Genomic DNA, 17711 nt, shown 5'->3' on the forward strand with positions numbered 1-17711 from the left:
CAGACTCTGTCTCTGAGCATCCCTGGGTGCATAAGGAGTCCGTGAGGCCAGCTCAGGTGTGGACACCTGAGAGAAGCCTGCTATTTCCAGGTGTGCCTCGAGGAACAAACCCCGTGGGCCCAGTGAGCTTCATCTCCGCTGCCTTGGACAGGCTCATTGCCAGTGCTTCTGTCTGCTCCATCACCCTTGCCTGTGATTCTGGGTTGTGCTCTCAAAAGTGCCAGTGCACTCAGAGGCGTTCTGGGGTCCGCGGAAAAGGCAGATGTCAAACCCAGCTTCATGAAGGGCTCTTTATTAAAATCCAGCCACTCTCCTGAGAAGAGCTGCTCCTCCGCACGCCTCAGCATCAGCGGCAGCACAGGGCTTGCAGGGTCCATCGCGGCCTTGGCTGCTCCCTCGGAGAGCTCAGGATGATGATGACAGTCTGCGCTACCAGGGAGCGGATGGAGGGCTCGCTGTCTTCTGCCAAGGTCTGAAGGGCTGCAAGGGAAAGAAGCAGAGTTGAGATGACCTCCCACGTCTGCAGAGACCCCCAGGCATTCCCTCTCAACCATGCTCCCTACTCACCGCTGCAGATCTCCGCCAGCTTCCTCTGGCTTGGATTCGTCAGGTGCCGTGCAGCGAGCCCTGGGCACAGAGTTCCGTCAGCCCCTGCTCCCTCCCCTCATCAGGGCTGGCCCCAGGGAAGAGCAGGGGCCAAGCTGGTGGGACTGAGCTAGGCGGGAACCATGGCCACCTGCATGGGCAGGACTGGGAGAGGGAAGCCAACGCCCTGCACGGGGCAGCTGGGGCTCTGGCAGCCACAGGGCTGCTCCTTGCTGCCAGGGCAGCGGCGAGGACTGGGGCCAAGCTGCCAAGAGAGGGACCCATGGGGCTGTGACCCACCGATGAACCTCACGGCCGCCTCTCGCAAGCTGGCCTGAGCATCCTTCAGGTACGACAGGCTCTGAATCAAGAATTCTTGAGCTCTGCTGCTGTCCTGCTTCAGCTGGAGAGAGCACAAGGGGATGGGCACGTCACTGTCCATTCCCGGGCTGGACCCGTCCCTGCTCCCAGACCCAGCCATTCCCCTTCCCGCCCCAGCCACTCCCATGTCCCAGCCAGGAGCCCTGTGGGGCTGAGGCTGAAAGAGAGACACAGGTCAAGGTGCCCAGGGTTGCTGAGAGCTCTCCCTCCCGCTGGGTATGGGGAGGGCAGCGGGGCAGAGAGAAGAGCCCTTGGGGGCTCTGCTCTTGAGGACAGGGCACAAGGGTGCAGGTCCAGGCTGCAGCAGGGCAGGCGAGGCACATGTGCAGAGCCTACAGCCCAGACGTGTAGGGTGGCCCTCGTCCCGCCTGGGCCCTGAGCCTTGGGGGTTGTCCTCACCAAGCTCTCTCCAATCTGCCATGTCTGCTGTGTCCGCACTAGGTGCTTGAGCGGTTTCCACTTGAGGAGCTCTGCAGCAGCAAGAAGGGCTTCCCCAGCAGCCTGCGGAACAGAGGAAGCTGGGAGATGGCACCACGGTCTGGAGCGGGAGACCTTGTGTCTCCCTCCTCTGGACTTTGGTCCTGGGCTGATTCTGCCCTTAGGGAGCTGGGACATGCCCTGGCCCAAACGTCCAGGGCTCTCTTCCCCGCATCAGTGCTGAGCTTTGAAACCTGTACCTTGGCCACGCTCTGCATTTGGTCACTCATCCGGAAGAAGAGAGGGAGCAGGCCGAGTCGCACCATGTTCTTCATCTCCCTCTTGTCATTCCCCACCGCCATCTTCATCAGGTCTCTGAAGAGGCTGATGGAGCTCTCTCTCAGCTGGCTCAGCTCCTGGGAGGGAGAAGCACAGTAGAGCTGGAGCACCAGCAGCTCTCTGCCCATGGTGAGCAGAAGCCCCAGCATGGCTGATGTGAGGGGAGGTGCTCCAGGGCGGCATTCTGCACGCTGGAGATGTGGGCCAGATCTGCTGTCCTGGGTCCGTGAAAGGCCACTCAAGAGACTTGTTCTGGGAGTGCCTGTTCCTCCAAGTGCCCTCCCAGCCACCCAGCATCCCCCACCAGCTTCGGCAGCCATGGTGGGAAGAGCTGCGGGAGCAGCTGTCGGGGAGGAGCTGTGCTGGGCTGCAGAACACGGAAGCCATCCCACAAGAGCCCAGGGCCCACCCGTGGGGCTCGGGCTTCCACATCAGCCTTACGTCATCCAAGAGGGGCAGGAGGAATTCTGCCATCTGCACAGCGACGTGGCTGGCCTCCTTCCTCTCCAGCTGAGCCATGACGGTTCTGAAGACCAGCAGAGCCTTCGTGGTGGCAGCCTTATAGCCAAACAGCAGAACCCTCATGAGGTCTGGCAGGATGATCTTCATTTTTCTTGCCTGTGTGAATAAAAGAGTTTCCCTTTTGGGACCAGGTCCACGCCTGGAAAGCGCCCCAGGCAGCCAGCAGGCCCCACCATGGAAGGGAGGGCCTTTGGAGCAGTCACCCCGTTGCCTGACTGCCAGCCAAGGCCAAGCCCTCACCCCCTGCCCCGACCCTCGGCTGCCAACACGGTTCCCCTTGGCGACGCCCTTACTCACCATCTCGACTGTCTCTGACAGTGTCATGATGCCCCTGAGCACCAGGGAGAGCATGGCTGGCCTTTCTTCCTTCAGGAACCTGAAGTCTAGGTAGGTTGCAGCAAACGTCCTGTCTCCCAGATCTCTGCTGGCCAGCATCTGAAGGCAGGGCGGCAGTGAGCGACCGGCAGAGCTGCTGGGGCTCCTGGCAGCGTGCAGCTCCTGGTTCCCAGCGCAGCCCAGGCACAGGGCAGCGGGGGCTTTTTCCGGTAACTCACAGCCAAGCGAACGAGGCAGTAGTCCTCCAGGTGTGTGCAGAAGAGCCTGCTCTTCAGGTCCCAGAGCTGGCTGAGCAGCTCCCTCAAAATGCTCCGCACAGTCTGGGGCACGGAGAACATCACCTCCCACAGCGCCAGGGCAGTGCTGCAAGCCAGAGCGCTCTGTCAGCAGGGCAGCCTTGGCCACAGCAGCGTGGCCGCGCTCAGCCCTGCAGGATGGTTGGGATGCCCTGGGCAGCAGCAGAGGGCTGAGCTGGTGCTCCCTGTGGGCTGGGCAGGAGCGCGGGGTGTGCTCAGGCTTGCTTGTTCAGCTTTGCCTGCTGTGGGCCTGGCTGACCCCCTGGGCTGGAACGCATGGTGGGATGGAGGGTCCTGCTCCTCGCGTGTGTCCTGCAGGATTCCTTGGCTCTGGCAGCCAGAGCGTCTCCAGGCCCCTCTCCCCACAGGGAACAAGCCCTCGTGGCGTGTGGGGACAGTACCTGTCTCCTCCTGGAGCGACCTGCAGCAGTGTTGTCACCACCTCCTGAGGGCATTTGTCAGCCATGGGGACCATTAGGGACTCCACGCTCTGCCGGGCTGGGACTGTCTTGATGCATCCCAGGGTTTTGTGGATGCAGCTCGTGATCTTTGGCACCTGGAGGGGACACAGGTGAGGATGGCGCAGCCACTGGAGTGCGGCCATTTCCTCAGCTGCCCTTGCCATCCCTCTGTGCCGCCTTGAGGTGGCTTCAGGTGCCCGAGACACCGGGGTTTGGGAGGAAGAGAGGGATGGAGGGAGGAACAAGGTCTGACAGGGCTGAAGGGCGGGGCAATCCAGCAACAGGCTGTAGGCCACTTACATCCACCAGCCACAAGTCCGGGTTTCCCTTGGCCATGTCCAGCACACTTCTGGCCGCCTCCTTGTCAAAGGTGCTGGAGTCGGTCGTTGCCTCGATGAACACCCGGACAAGGTCTGACCTCTCAGAAGGCTGGAGGTACTCCGCAAAGGACTAAGGGAGGAAGGCAGGCAGCGCAGCCATGTCACACTGAGGGCCCTGAAGCTGCTGCTTAGCTGGGCAGTGCCAGCAGCCCTGCAGAGGCACCCGGCAGTGCTGGCGGCAGTGCCCGCAGCAACGCTGGCAGCAGGGGCAGCAGTGACTGCTGGGGAGGATGAGAAGAGAGGGCCCAGGGTGAGGGAGGAGGGTTGGGGTCATGGGCACAAGGTGTGGACCCTGCTGCCAGCCAGGGCTTGCTGGTGGCCGGGAGGACGGGGGCTGCTGCTGGGACACTGGAGCGCAGCCCTCGCATCGTCCCTGCTCAGGGACAGCAGGAAGCCTCTCAGCAGGGACAGGGAGGCCACGCCAGCCTGCTGATTGTGGACGCCTTCGCTCTCACCATTCCCCTGCTGATGCCACGGCCAAGAGTGCCAGCAAGGGGGGAGCTCGTTACCTCGATAATGTGAGTGGCGCTGGGCGAAGTGCGCAAGGAGGTGGTCTCGGCTTCCAAGTCCCCTTGGAGCTGTGTATTCTCCTCTGTCAGTGTCGCCCCTAAAGAGCAGGGCAAACACAGAAGAGTCGACAAGATGCAGCAGCTTCCCCAATACTGGAAAAAGCTTTGATCTTGGAATGGCCGAGGAGGGAGGTTATGACCCGCCATCAGGGGAGGAGGTGGTGGAGAACGGTGCCACGGAAAGGCTGACCCGCCTCCAGTGTACGTGTGCGAGTGGTTCTGGCCCTGGAAACTCCAAGGTCCTAGAGCTCTGCATGCAGCCCCACAGTTCAGTCCCCGATGCCTGGAATAATGGTGACGTGGGGGACAGCTCGCCTGGCCGGAGTGCCGCGGGGCAGGGATACAGGCTAGCTGGGAGAGACGGGAAGATGCGGCGTGGGGCTGCCTCCCATGCTCCTGTGGAGCAGCTGAGCTACATGGCACCATCAACAGCCTGGGAGAGAGCGTGGGGGTCAGGAGCAGAGGAAGGGCAGTGCTGGTGACAAGGTGGTGCCTCCAGCAAGCAGCACAACTGTCTGTGGCAACCCGTCAGGAAGACGAGCAGAGCTACTGGGTGATGTTGGTGTGCAGGGGAACCCGTCCCACCACAGCTTCTCTTACAGCGTTGCTGATACTTGAATTGGAAGAGGAGACAAAGAGCGTCCAAAGCCAAGCGGCTGGTCTCTTCTTCCTTGAATGAGAGGAGTAGCAGGAGATGTCCCAGCAGCTGTCCAATGATTGGCATTTGCATCCCTGCACAGGAGGCGTGTCTGTCCTCATTGGGATCGGCCTGGGCGAGGGATGAGGAAGAGCAGAGGGCTTGAGGGCTCCTGGGGCCAAAGCCCTGAACCCATGTGTGTGCCCAGGGCTGGATCCAGGTGGGTCAGAGGTTTGCATGGCCCTGCGGAACCCGTCTTGCCGAACAGCCCCATGCGGGGAAAGCTGCCAGGCCTGTGCTCCCTCCAGGCTCCTTGGGCAGCCCCAGCCGAAACAGGACTGGGGCAGAGCTGGCTCCTGGCAGAGCGGGGTGTGCCTGGTCGTTACCTTTAGTGAGGAGTAGTTGGCCAGCAGGAAGCTGAGCACCCTCATCCTGCCCACGGCCCTCTCCCGCACAGATGCCCTCTCCGAGGTGGTGAAGGTCAAGAGCATCTGGGGAGAGAGAAGCTGCTGGTGAGCCCTGGGAGCAGCCACCACTCCAGTGCTCAAGTCCTGGGCGGGACTCGCCCAGTCCATTAAAGCTTCCTCTGATCTGGAGCAAAGCCTCTAGTGGTTTCGTGCCCTGGGGTCCACGGCAGGCTTGGGACAAATGCCCCCGGCCAGCCCTCTAGCCAGGCAGGAAGGCAGATGCCACCCTGTGTGGCCACTGTGCTGTGGAAGAGCCTGGTGGGCAGCCCCTGGTTCCCCCAGGGAGGTGGGCACCACCCTGCAGTGCGCTCTCTGCATGGCACGGGGTGGGACTGTCCACTCAGCAGTGGGCACCCTGTCCCCCAGGGTGAAGAACAGCCCTTGTCAAGCCCACTCTTTGCACATGCCAGACCTGGAAGATACTCTGCATCGTCTCGATGACTTCGGAGGTGGGAGAGTTGAGCACCACTGCAACTAGCATGGTGTCCATGCCTTTCATGGTCTGCAAGGGAGACAACGAGTTGTGGCCGTGTTTCCCGCTGTCCCCCTCACCCCCGGGACACTGAGCTGAACTCCCAGCACCAAGGCAGGACTCGTGGGCTGCTTTGTCACCCAGCACTTACTGTGAAGTACAGGAAAGGTTTCAGGTCCTGCATTTCTTCTTTTGGAGGAAGCAGGAAGATGCTGGAGAAGCACGTCCGGAGGAGGCCTATCTCTTTCCCCTCCAGCACCGCCTCCACGAAGCTGCAAAGAGAGAGAGGCCGGTTGGACACTGGTGCGGGGAGCAGTGCCCGGAGGCCTCGTGCAGGTGGACACGGGGCTCTGGGGCAGGAGTCTCCGGGAGGGATGGGCAGGTACCTCATCTCGGCCATGGCAAACATGGCGCTCCGCCGCACCGCTGTGTGCAGCTGGTCCCTGGGCTCTTCTTCCAGCAGCACCTGCAGTGCACAGCCAGGATTGGAGCTGGCAGCTTGCCAGCACCCAGTGCCATCAGCCCCTTGCCCCGCCCAACGCTGTCCTTACAAGCGCTGGTGCTGGGGGCCTTGTCCCCTTCCCCGGAGCCAGCGCCTATCCCCTCACCTTGATATTCTCTGCCAGTTTGTATCTCTGGCAGAACAGATCTAGGCCCTGGGACAAACCGTTGTACGTTGCGGCTCTGAAGAGCATAGCCACGCTTTTAAGGAACTTCAGCTTCCGTTCCTCGTCCTGGCAGCCGGGGGACAGAGAGACAAACAGGGAGCATGAGATGGGGACACACGGCCAGTGGCACTGCAGCGCTGGGGGTGCAGCGCCGGATGGAGACCTGGCAGAAGCAGCTCTGCCCAGCCAGAGCCCTCCAGCAGCCCTGCAGCAGAGCCCCTGTCAGCAGACACCAGCTCAGCCACCTTCCAAATGGCCACAGTTACCTTTTCCGGGCTGCTGACAAAGGCCGTGATGACATCCACATGTTCTGGTTCCAGGTGGTACACTGGTAACCAGCTGGCATCTAAGAAAGGAGGAGAGCAGGGAGGGCTACAGGGAGGGTGCGCAGGCAGGAAAGAGCAGAGGAAGGAGCTCTGCCCCCCATCCAGCCCTGTGCCGTTTGCCCTGGCACAGTCTTCCCCTGCGTGTCAGTGCTGGAGGGTGCCCGGCAGATGGGCTGCGATGCTGGAGCCAGGCAGGATGCGGGAAGCCCCCAGTGCAGCGGGTGAAGAACTCGCTTCAGCCCGCAGAGGATGAGCTGGGGCTGGCTCCCAGCTCGGAGCAGCCCTGCCATTCAGGCAGCATCACGCCCACCACCCGTGGGACGCCCCTGCCAGCGCGCAGGGAAACGTGATCCTGGCGTTGAACAGGGAGCTCTCACTGGCCCCCCGCTCTTTCCAGAAAATCAGGGCCCCTCACTCACCCATCTCCAGTTGCTGGGCCAGGCATAGCACATGGGACTCCACTGGAGAGCTGCTCTCCTGAGGAGCCCTGTCCTCCTTCAGGGCCATCCTGAGAAGTTTCTCCGCCATCTTTCGGGTTGGAGGAAAGAGGCTGGGCTGGTGAAGGGGGAAGCTTTGGCGCAACGCCACGAGTCTGCCGGGGGCAGTGGGGAAGGACGGGGGTTGTGCTCGAGGAGTCCTCGCCACGAGTCTGCCGGGGGCAGCGGGGAAGGACGTGGGTTGCGCTCGAGGAGTCCTCGCCACGAGTCTGCCGGGGGCAGAGGGGAGTCTGCCGGGGGCAGCTAGAATTCGGATATGGTTGGATTCGATGACCTCAGGGGTCGCTTCCAACCAAAAGAAGTCTCCGATTCTGCAGTTCTCTGAAAGAGGTGGGCTGCGCTCGGGGGCCAGTCGCCGTTTCCGTGCTCGCACACCCTCTCCTGTCACCGTCCTGCCGGACAGTGTGGGCTGGGGCCCGCAGCTGCGCTGAGCACATGCGGTGCAGTGGGCGTCACCAAGTGAGGTCACAACGGGCCCCACTGTGACCCTGCACTTGGGCAGGGAGGGGCAGGGTGTCCCATTGGCAGGCACAGGCCAGCTTAGCCCTGCGCACCTGGGTGTCCTTGGGGTGCCTCCAGGCCCCCCTTTGCCCTCATTTCTCCTCGGGACCTCCCTGTTGCCCTCCGCTGTGTCCCAGAGCCTGATGTTCAGCTGGCTGGCTGCTCAGAACAGCAGCGAAGCTGCTCCTTTGGTGGCTCTGTAGAGATTTCTAGGGATTTCCGAGGGTGGGTAGCACAGAGGATGGACTTTGTTTAAGGTGTCTGCTGTCTCACCGCTTACAGAAGCTCTCAGTGGCTTGAGGATAAACTAACCATGTAACCACATGACAAAGCGTTGGAGCTGGCCGAGCACGAAAGGAGAAATCCAGGTGGTGAGGGGGTGAAAAAGGTGGAAAGGCTGAGGTACTAGATGCCGCCTTTGCCTCAGTCTTTAATACTCAGAACAGTTGTGCTCCAGGTACCCAGATCTTGAGTAACATCACTCGTCGCTTACAAGAGAACTGTATCATCAGGCCTAGTCAATATGGGTTCATGAAAGGTTTGACCAACCTGATGTCGCTCTACAAGAAGATGACCCAAGTAGTAGCTGACGGAAAGGCTGTGGATGTTGTGTACTTAGACTTCAGTAAGGCCTTTGACACCATAACGCACAGCATTCTCCTGGAGAAGCTGCAGCTCATGGGCTGGGTGGGTAGACTCTGCGATGGATAAAGAATTGGCTGGAGGGCTGGGCCCAAAGAGTTGTGGTGAACGGAGCCAAATCCAGTTGGTGGCTGGTCAGGAGGGCCTGTTCCCCAGGGCTCAGTACTGGGGCCGGTTCTGTTTAATCTCTTTATCAATGATCTGGATGAGGGGATTGAGTGCACCCTCAGTAAGTCTGCAGATGACACCAAGTTGGGTGGGAGTGTTGATCTGCGGGAGGGTTGGATGGCTATACAGAGGGATCTGGACCAGCTGGATGGTTGGGCTGAGGCCAACCGTGTGAGGTTTAACAAGGCCAAGTGCCGGGCCCTGCACTTGGGTCACAACAACCCCATGAACGCTCCAGGCTCAGGGGAGAGTGGCTGGAAAGGAAGAGGACCTGGCTGTGTTGGTGACAGTGGCTGAACATGAGCCAGCGTGTGCCCAGGTGGCCAAAAAGGCCACCAGCATCCTGGCTTGTATCAGGAATAGTGTGGCCAGCAGGACTAGAGAAGTGATTGTGTCACTGTACCAGGCGCTGGTGAGGCCCCACCTTGAATCCTGTGTTCAGTTTTGGGCCTCTCCTCATCAGAAGGACACTGAGGGAGTAGAGAGTGCAGAGGAGGCGACGAAGCTGGTGAGGGGCTGGAGCACAGGTGTGATGGGAGCGGCTGAGGGAGCTGGGGCTGTTCAGCCTGGAGAACAGGAGGCTCAGGGGAGACCTTATTGCTGTTTGCAACTGCCTGAAAGGAGGTTGTAGCAGGAAGGGTGTTGGTCTCTTCTCCCAAGTGATAGCAAGTGATAGGACAAGAGGAAATGGATCATCGAGTCCAACTCCTGGCCCTGCACAGGACAACCCCAAAATTCACACCATCTCTCAAAGGAAGTAATGTGAAGAAAAAAAAAAAATAATAATGCTTCCTAAAAAGGGAATCTAGTCTACTCTGAAAAATAAATACAATTATTTCAATCAAATAATGTCTACGAGGAGTCCTTCTTGAAAAACATTCGCCAGCTACTCAGATACAGACACATTTTTGCGTCTACAAAAACAAAACGAAACAAAACAATACAAAAGAAAACAAAACAAAACCAGAACCCCCACACACGCACAAAAAACCAAAACAAACAAACAAACAAACAAAAACCAAAACAAAAAACCAAACCCACCAATAAACTAAAAAACCCCTGCTGCCCTGTCTCCATCCAGAAGTAGATATCTAAGTGGTTCAGATGAAGGGTAGTCTGGCAAAAGCCACCCTTTTCCTGCCCAGGCGCATGGACACTCTCATGCGCCTCTCCTGGCAGAAGCTGGATCCCCTTCTCGGGACAGACACCTTCCAGGAAGGACACAGCCACAGAGGCGACTCATCAGGTCTGTACAGCACTTTGCTCGGCACCAGTTTTTATGTATTTGGTGCTTTCCTGTGACTACTCTTGCTGCACAGATGGTCATAAAAAGACAAGCACTCAGGGAGAGGGTTGGGGCGTGTCAGGGAGAAGTAATGGGATGGCTGATGGCTTTAGTGAATCCTTCCATTTAGTGAATGTCTGAGCCCAGAAATGGAAAGCAGTTGATGTCCGCAAGTAGAGGAGGAATAAGAGGAAGATTTTCTTGGGAATACGGAAGGAAGAAAGGCCTCTCTTGGGCTAATCATAGATGGCAGTGATATTTTCATTTTGTGGGCATGGCTGTACCTGGGAGATGCAAAATGGCTGCTGCTGGAGGCGGCTGTGCTCAGTCATGCCCAATGAGGTGACCCTGCTCTGCTCCTCTCTTACACTCCCCACGCTGGGATGGATCTCAGGAAACATCCGTGAGCCTGGAGGAAGCATGAACCTCCTGGAGTGTTGGCCCGTTACTGGAAGACAAGAGTGAAAGATCAGTGAGAGACATGGGAGTGCAGGAAGAGAGTGGTCTATGCGTAGCAGTAAGTGTGTTAGAGGCAAGAAGAACACCTGAGGAGCATGGGCTGGTCATGCTAATGTGGAATAGATTGTCTTCTCTTTTTTATTTTGGGGTGTGCATTTCAGTGCTGGGGCACGGATCCAAATTGAGGATTCAAACAAGTTTGGCACTGGGACAGCTTAGGTGATTGAGGACCACTGCCAGGCCTATGAAAGAAGCTGGATGGGCTTTGGGGACCTCACAGGCATTGCCAAATCCTCAGAAAACCACAGCACTTGGCACCGAACCCAATCGCAAACACAAATACCCTCGCAGCGACCACAGGCAGAGCCTTGAGAAACATTTGAGAGAAAAGGTCTCCTTTGCCAGGCCCTGGGGGTCAGAGCTCGGCCATTCTGATGATAAACACACATGAAGGGCTGACATGGCATCAGAACCACCTGCACATCACCTTTACCACCTGTGACCAGTGTCTGCAGGCTTTTGCTTCACCAGCCTCCAGCGACAAGGACTGGTTGTTTCCTCCAGAGCTGTGTCAGTGATCCCCGCTTTGTGGGATCCCAAGCACCTTCAGAAACTTGAGTTCGCTTCTGCCTTTTACTTTGCTGGAGGTTTGTTCATTGTTTCAGGATCTGCAGTTTGGGAACGTGGCAGCAGACGGCTCATTAACATCCAACACGCCCTTACAAGCCAAGGCTCTCTGCAGCATTTTCCTAAAGGCTTCAAGCCTGGTGTGAATTGTACTGGTAGTAAATTCGACGAATCCAGACGCCGGCATAAGCTCTTTGATCGAACGGGCGGGCCGGGCGAGAGTAAGGAGTCTAATTCAATGTGAATTTACCATCCGTACTCTTTAATGAACTCTTAAACAACACTGAATACCAATGTCCCCGAGACCACGTTTTTCCAAGCCTTATATACTCTATACCAAAAGGCCATGCAGCAAGTGCAGGCTACAATTGGTTACACTCACAGTCACTCATCCCCCCCCCCACTATGGTGATTGGCTGCAGGGCACTGTTCACAGACTGTTCATGCGCAGCGGCAACGCCCCTCCTGCAGCCTGGGTCGAGGGCAGAGCAGCTTCTGTTTACTTTCCTTTTGTCTCTGTTGTCTCAGGGAAATCCTTCGGTGCAGCACAGCCGCATCAAGCCCTGGCTTGTTCACAGCACACAGCCAGAGACTCTCCACAATTCCTCCTTTTTTTTTTTCTTTTTGGACAAGCCAGGATTGATTAGCTGTGTGTTCTAAACCTTTTTTGATATGTGATAAAAAAAATAACTTATACATAACATATAAATAACAACAGCAATCAACATAAACAGTGCACTTTGCAATAAACCTGAGGTATTCCATTGCCGTTTAAATATCGCAATGGATTGATTAAACAAATTCCAAGAACTTTGGTTTAAAGATACTCAACTTATAACAAACGATGTGCTGGGTGTTGATGAACTTACTCAAGAGGTAGTGGTGTTTAAAGATCTACTTATATAACTATAGTACACATACATGTCACAGCTAAATCAATGCAAAGGTTACACCTCACTCTGTGACCTCCGAAGGTTCTGCTGCAGGGAGTTCATTTGGTTGAGTTTGTTTCAACTCCGGCTTTACTGCTCGGCTTGGAACCCATAGAGGACCTTGATCTGTGGAGAGACACATATACCCTCTACCATTAAAAATAACAGGTACTGGTCCCTTCCACAATCCAGTGGTGGGATCACGATATCTCACCATGAATTCCGGTAAAGTGTTTTTCCTTCCTAGTCTGATCTGATAATGATGAATGATCACAGGAGGCTCCTCATGATCGCCAGTTAGACATAAATAATTCAAGGTAAACAACACCTTTGCTAAACGCTGTTGACAATCTAACTCTTCCTGCTTCTGTTTGCTCAAATACCCTTTAATCATTTGATGTGTTCTCTCGATGATTCCTTGGCCTGTTGGGGAATGAGGTATACCTGTAACGTGTTTCACTCCCCATTTCATTAGAAAAGTTCTAACTTTCTGGCTAACATAGGCAGGGCCATTGTCTGTCTTAATCTTTTCTGGGACACCCATTACAGCAAAACAAGCTGTGAGATGTTTACATACATGTAGTGCTTTTTCTCCTGGTAAAGCAGTAGCCCATATCATTTTTGAAAAAGTATCAATTGTGACATGCACATATTTAAGTTTTCCGAATTCTGGCACATGTGTCACATCCATTTGCCATACTTCTAAGGCTTTTAAACCTCGAGGATTGACACCGATTCCTATACCTAACATCTGGCTTCCACACTGAGGACATGCCTGTACAATACTTCTTGCTTCATTTAAAGTTAGATCAAATTGTCTTTGGAGACCTCTGGCATTCTGATGAAAGCTCTCATGACTTTGTCTCGCTTGTTGGAATTTATCTGTTGGAGGCATGTGCTGTACTGAACTTACTAAACTATCTGCAATTTGATTTCCTTCACCTAGACCAAGATTCCATTGATGACTGCGGATGTGAATCACACAACAGGGTTCTTTTCTTTGATTTAAAATAGCTCTCAATTGTACAAACAATTTTCCTAATCGAGGATTATTCAATTGTCTTAACAGAGCATTTTCCATTCTGGGTATTACACCTGCTACATACAAAGAATCTGTGACAACATTTAAAGCAGATTTCAGCCAATTATTTAAGGCCCATATTACTGCCGTGAGCTCTAAAGTCTGCAATGAATCCTCTTTTGAACCTTCAATTAAATGCTGTTTCCATTGACTATTCTCTTGCCAGACACATGCTGCCTGGTGTCTTCATTTTCCTGCATCTGTATATACTGTAAGGCCTTCAACAGGTTTTGCTTTTACTTTGCTTCTCTCTAACCACTGATTTGTTCTAAGGAATTGCCATAGTTTACCTTTTGGTTGTCGTGAATGTACCTTGCCTATAAATCCTAATAATGCATTCTGTGTAGGCATCGAATGTCTCAGCCACCACTCTAAATCGGCTCCATTTATCAGAATACTGATGTCATCTGGTTCCTGGCCGCTAATTTCTAATATTCGAGATCTTCCTTTTCGAATCAATTCTCCAATTGCTTCTGGTCTCGTTTGAATACTGAATTTTGGTTGGACACTGAGAAAAATCCACTCTAATAATCGTAAATCATTTTCTGTTTTTGATCTGACAGTGGCACAAAAGGAAGAATCTGTAGCAACATCTATGGGGAATTCCCCGTTTTTGTTTTGCCACTGGCAGATGATTGCACACGGATGTTCTAGATTGCTAATAAGGAGGGAAATTGGTCGATCAGAAAGTCTTCGGCTAGACCAATTTGTCTGTACTTTTTGTATAATATCAGAAAGACATTTGAGATGCACGGACTCTAAGCTTATTTTCTTAGCTGGATCACCTCCTTTTAGAAGTGAAGTAAGAGGTGCTATATCATTGTTAGTAATGCCTACGCAATTTCTAATCCATTGTATGTCCCCTAACAATTTTTGGACATCATTCCATGTCTGTAAATCAGTATGTAATTCAATTTTTTGTGGACGAATCTGTGCATCACAAATGGACCAACCAAGGTATTTCCAAGGTGCAGACTTTTGAACTTTCTCTGGAGCTATAACCAACCCCTTTTCTTTGAGTTTGATCGTCATTTGGACTATGGAACTTTCTGTGAACTCAGCTTGTTGACAGAACAGAATATCATCCATATAATGATAAATAATTGTTTGTTTCCATGATGCACGAATAGGTTGAAGTGCCCATACAACATACATTTGGCACAGTGTAGGAGAATTTTTCATACCTTGTGGTAGCACTACCCACTCATACCTTTTAGCTGGTTCCGCTTTGTTTACTGAAGGCAGTGTAGATGCAAAACGCTGTGTATCTTGTTCATGTAAAGGAATGGTAAAGAAACAATCCTTTAAATCTATAATTAGAATATGCCAATTTTCTGGTAACATTACAGGTGATGGTAATCCAGGCTGTAAAGCACCCATGGCTTGCATTTGATCATTTACCTTTCGCAAGTCATGTAATAATCGCCACTTTCCACTCTTTTTTGGTATTACAAAAATTGGGGTATTCCATGGACTAGAAGAAGGCTTGATATGGCCTGCAACTAATTGCTCTTCTACTAATTCACGTGCCTTTTGCAGTCGCTCTTCTGTTAATGGCCACTGGTCAACCCAAACTGGGCTGTCTGTTAACCAGGTCAATGGAGGGTTGGGCAACTGCTTTCCAGTGACCACTAAGGAAAAGGCGAAGTAGTTAACACAGCACCAAGTTGCCCCAAGACGTCACGGCCAATAAGCACCTCAAGGCTGCTTGGCAATTCCATTACATACACCCTAAGGGTAACACATTGACCTTCAGGGAAACTAATGGAAATGGGATCAACACTTATATTTGGAGTAGTTTGACCCCCTACTCCAGCTACAGTGGAAGAGATTGATTTTTGAAGTTTCCAATTTCGTGGCCATTTGAATTGACTAATGATGGAGACATCAGCTCCAGTATCAAGCATTGCATTTACCTCTACAACAACAGTAGAATCAGACTGAAATAGTTGCACACGTAACATGGGACGCTGAATCATTGATGAGGTGAAGCAAACTGCAGGACCTGTCGATCCAAATCCTTTATCACGCCTTTCTGTTGAGGATGCTGGAGGGACTCCTGGAAGCATTGGTAGGCAGTTTTCCAATGCTACTACCTGAGCTATTCTACTCCCAGAAGGAATAAAAATTGGCGGATGCAGAGTGTAGGTCAGAATTTGAACAGTTCCTGTGAAATCTGCATCAATTATACCTGGTATTACTATAAGACCTTTGATACTAGCAGAAGAACGGCCAATCAATAGGCCTCCAATGAGACTATCTTGTCGAAATAAAGGTCCTTTAGCATTAGTTGGTATTCTGTGAATTGCAGTATTGGTCAATGTTATATCTACTGCTGTCTCCACATCAACTCCGGGGCTTCCTGTGGTGCTTGGCTTGTTGAGGTGAAAGAAGCCTGGTTCACGGTTGGTCGCTGATTGTGATACAGGTTCGGAGATGCTCTTTGTGTCCTCGCGCGCACTCCGTTCGCGCTCACTTGGCCGTTTCCCGATCTCCGGCAAATTTTTGTAGCATGAGTGTTAGACTGGCATCTGTCACACCAAACTGCTGCAGTACAGTTCGTTCGGACGTGTTCTTTACTTCCACAGTGATGACAGGAATTGTATGATGATTTACAGAATTTATTTGTTGATCGCTGAACTGCTGCTATGCTGGTTGCATTGTAGATGAGACTTGCTGGCTAACTTGCCGGAGAGATCTCTGCATGACCCCTTCGAAAGCGGCAGCCATCACCTCTGCACTTCGGTGTTCTTCTGATCTGGCTACTCGTGTCAGCATTTGTTCTACTGATGATCCTGGTGGCAGAGTTGCTAATATTTGTTTAGTCTTTGAATTTGCATTATCAAAAGCTAACAGCCGAAACATTTGATTTTTCATTTCTTCTGATAAGTCCGGATTTTGCATTACTCCTTCATGTAGCCGGTCAATAAAATGTGAGAAATCTTCTGTGGTGCCTTGGCGTATTCCGCTGAATGAGGGAGCTAATGGTCCTGGTAAGGTTAAGAAGGCATCTAGGGCAAGTTGTGCAGCTTTTCGGTGAATTTCAGCTGTAAATCGCAGTTGAACTTCTATGGTAGCATACTGTCCACGACCTGTATAGGCATCAGGTACCACATTGGTTAATGGGTCATTTGGACTGGTGTGTTTTGCTGTTTCTTGCTGCGCTCGTTGATACCAAGCTGATTCCCACAGGAGGAATTGCGCTGGAGTTAATAATAGGCGCATTAAATTTTGACAGTCCATGGGACACAATAAGTCAGCGGTAAAAATCCAATGCAGTATTTGTCTGGTCGCTTCTGAACGTATACCATAGTTGGTGATTGTTTGTTTTGCTTGCTGCAAAATTTTCCAATCGTGTGGTTCCCATACCGCTGTCTGAGTGTTCATATTTTGAATTACCGGTAGGGCTAATTTTGCTGGAGACCAATCACCTTCTAGAATGGCATCTTTGATGACCCCTGACCATCTGCCACGTCGGGGCTGTGGCTGGTCAGTAGAATCTATAGGCACCTTTGATTGCATTGTTTGTGAAGGGCAAGCTGGTTTTGGAAACTCAATTTGTTCCTTATTTTTCTCTACATTTGACACTCTTTAAGTTAAGTTGTTCAAGCTTGTTGGTAATGACTTGCAGTAACTGCTCTACTGCTTGGGGTGAGCCCAATGATGTAGGAGGAGGCTCACAAAAAACTTCCGCGGGTGCTTGCGGAGGCAAAGTTTGAGGTGGCCCCGGCCCCGGCGGCGGCGGCCCGCCCGGTCCGGGCCCGGCCCCCACGCTTTTCTCGGAGGGAGGGGGGGCGTCCGGCTCGGGGCAGGGCAGAGGCGGAGCGGTAGGAGGAGGGCGGCACTCAGGGCCTCCCACATCCGGACAGTCAACCAGTTGCACTTCCGCTTTCTTGGCACATTGCCCCAGAGACTCGGAGGGGGAAACTTCCGGTTTTTTGTTTAACGGCCGCGAAGTTTCTAATCCGCGTTGCAGATCGGATTGTGAAAGTATTGGCTGAGCCGGGACCCCGTGACCACCCCGAACGGCAGGCAGACCCCACAGAGTAGCCCACAGGCCCCTCTTTTCTTTTGGACAAGTTTTATCAGTCCAGGTTTGTTCTTGGACAAGCGCCTGCGCTGCTCTAAGGGCAGCACGTTGTTCCGATTTCATAACTTCTAATGATTCTAATACGGTTTTCCACAATTCTCTCACAGATTTAATTTCTTTCTCTTCTTCCCCTCTGATAGTTTTGTCCCACATAGTGTCCCCAACTGATCTCCATTCCATTGCGGAAAACAAAAGTGGAACTTCTCCAAAGTGTCCCCACTTCTGAGCTAAAAAAATCAATGTGATTAGCTTTTCCTGTGACGATTCAATACCTCTCTTAGAGAGAATAGTCGTCAGCAGTGCCGCGGCTGTTTCAATATCCATTATCTTATCAGCGCAGTCTTAACTGTAGGAGGCGAGTGGCCAGCTCGACGGGTGTTTGTCTTTTGATATCGGACAGAAAAATAATAAAAAACACGCTCTCCCACACCGCGGCTTGGCTCCGCTTTTTATGAACGCTGCTTACCGCAGTAATGTCGATCCGGAGCGTTATGCTTTGCTAACGAACCATCCTCTGCTACCACTTGTACTGGTAGTAAATTTGACGAATCCAGATGCCGGCATAAGCTCTTT

General features: G+C 53.1%; 1 protein-coding gene and 2 long non-coding RNA genes across 3 annotated transcripts; all 3 read right to left on the bottom strand.

The window, feature by feature from the left end:
• Window positions 1-366: 366 nt before the first annotated feature.
• Window positions 367-976, bottom strand: LOC139826415 (uncharacterized). Its single transcript, XR_011736454.1, has 3 exons — window positions 886-976; window positions 568-627; window positions 367-480 (listed from the first exon to the last, which is right to left on the bottom strand). It is a non-coding gene; the product is annotated as an uncharacterized lncRNA (long non-coding RNA).
• Window positions 977-1016: 40 nt separating this feature from the next.
• Window positions 1017-5025, bottom strand: LOC139826561 (uncharacterized). Its single transcript, XM_071802695.1, has 10 exons — window positions 4887-5025; window positions 4227-4324; window positions 3638-3787; window positions 3278-3432; window positions 2799-2943; window positions 2542-2679; window positions 2164-2340; window positions 1644-1799; window positions 1366-1467; window positions 1017-1109 (listed from the first exon to the last, which is right to left on the bottom strand). Exons 1-10 carry the CDS (start codon window positions 5014-5016, stop codon window positions 1017-1019), a joined length of 1344 nt encoding a protein of 447 aa, XP_071658796.1. The 5' UTR covers window positions 5017-5025.
• Window positions 5026-6099: 1074 nt separating this feature from the next.
• LOC139826537 (uncharacterized) lies at window positions 6100-6703 on the bottom strand. The gene is made up of 3 exons (XR_011736659.1): window positions 6471-6703; window positions 6249-6328; window positions 6100-6134 (listed from the first exon to the last, which is right to left on the bottom strand). It is a non-coding gene; the product is annotated as an uncharacterized lncRNA (long non-coding RNA).
• Window positions 6704-17711: the final 11008 nt, after the last annotated feature.

This window comes from Patagioenas fasciata, chromosome Z (genome assembly GCF_037038585.1).
Source record: "Patagioenas fasciata isolate bPatFas1 chromosome Z, bPatFas1.hap1, whole genome shotgun sequence".
Classification (NCBI taxonomy): domain Eukaryota; kingdom Metazoa; phylum Chordata; class Aves; order Columbiformes; family Columbidae; genus Patagioenas; species Patagioenas fasciata.

Excerpts from the sequence above, each read along its gene's own strand:
- LOC139826561 (XM_071802695.1), bottom strand. The coding sequence starts at position 5,016 with ATGCAAATGCCAATCATTGGACAGCTGCTGGGACATCTCCTGCTACTC. Across the intron at positions 4,325-4,886 it reads ATTCAAGTATCAGCAACGCT|GGGCGACACTGACAGAGGAG; the intron begins GTAAGAGAAGCT and ends CCTGCTCTTTAG. Across the intron at positions 1,800-2,163 it reads TCCTGCCCCTCTTGGATGAC|GAGCTGAGCCAGCTGAGAGA; the intron begins GTAAGGCTGATG and ends TCTCCCTCCCAG.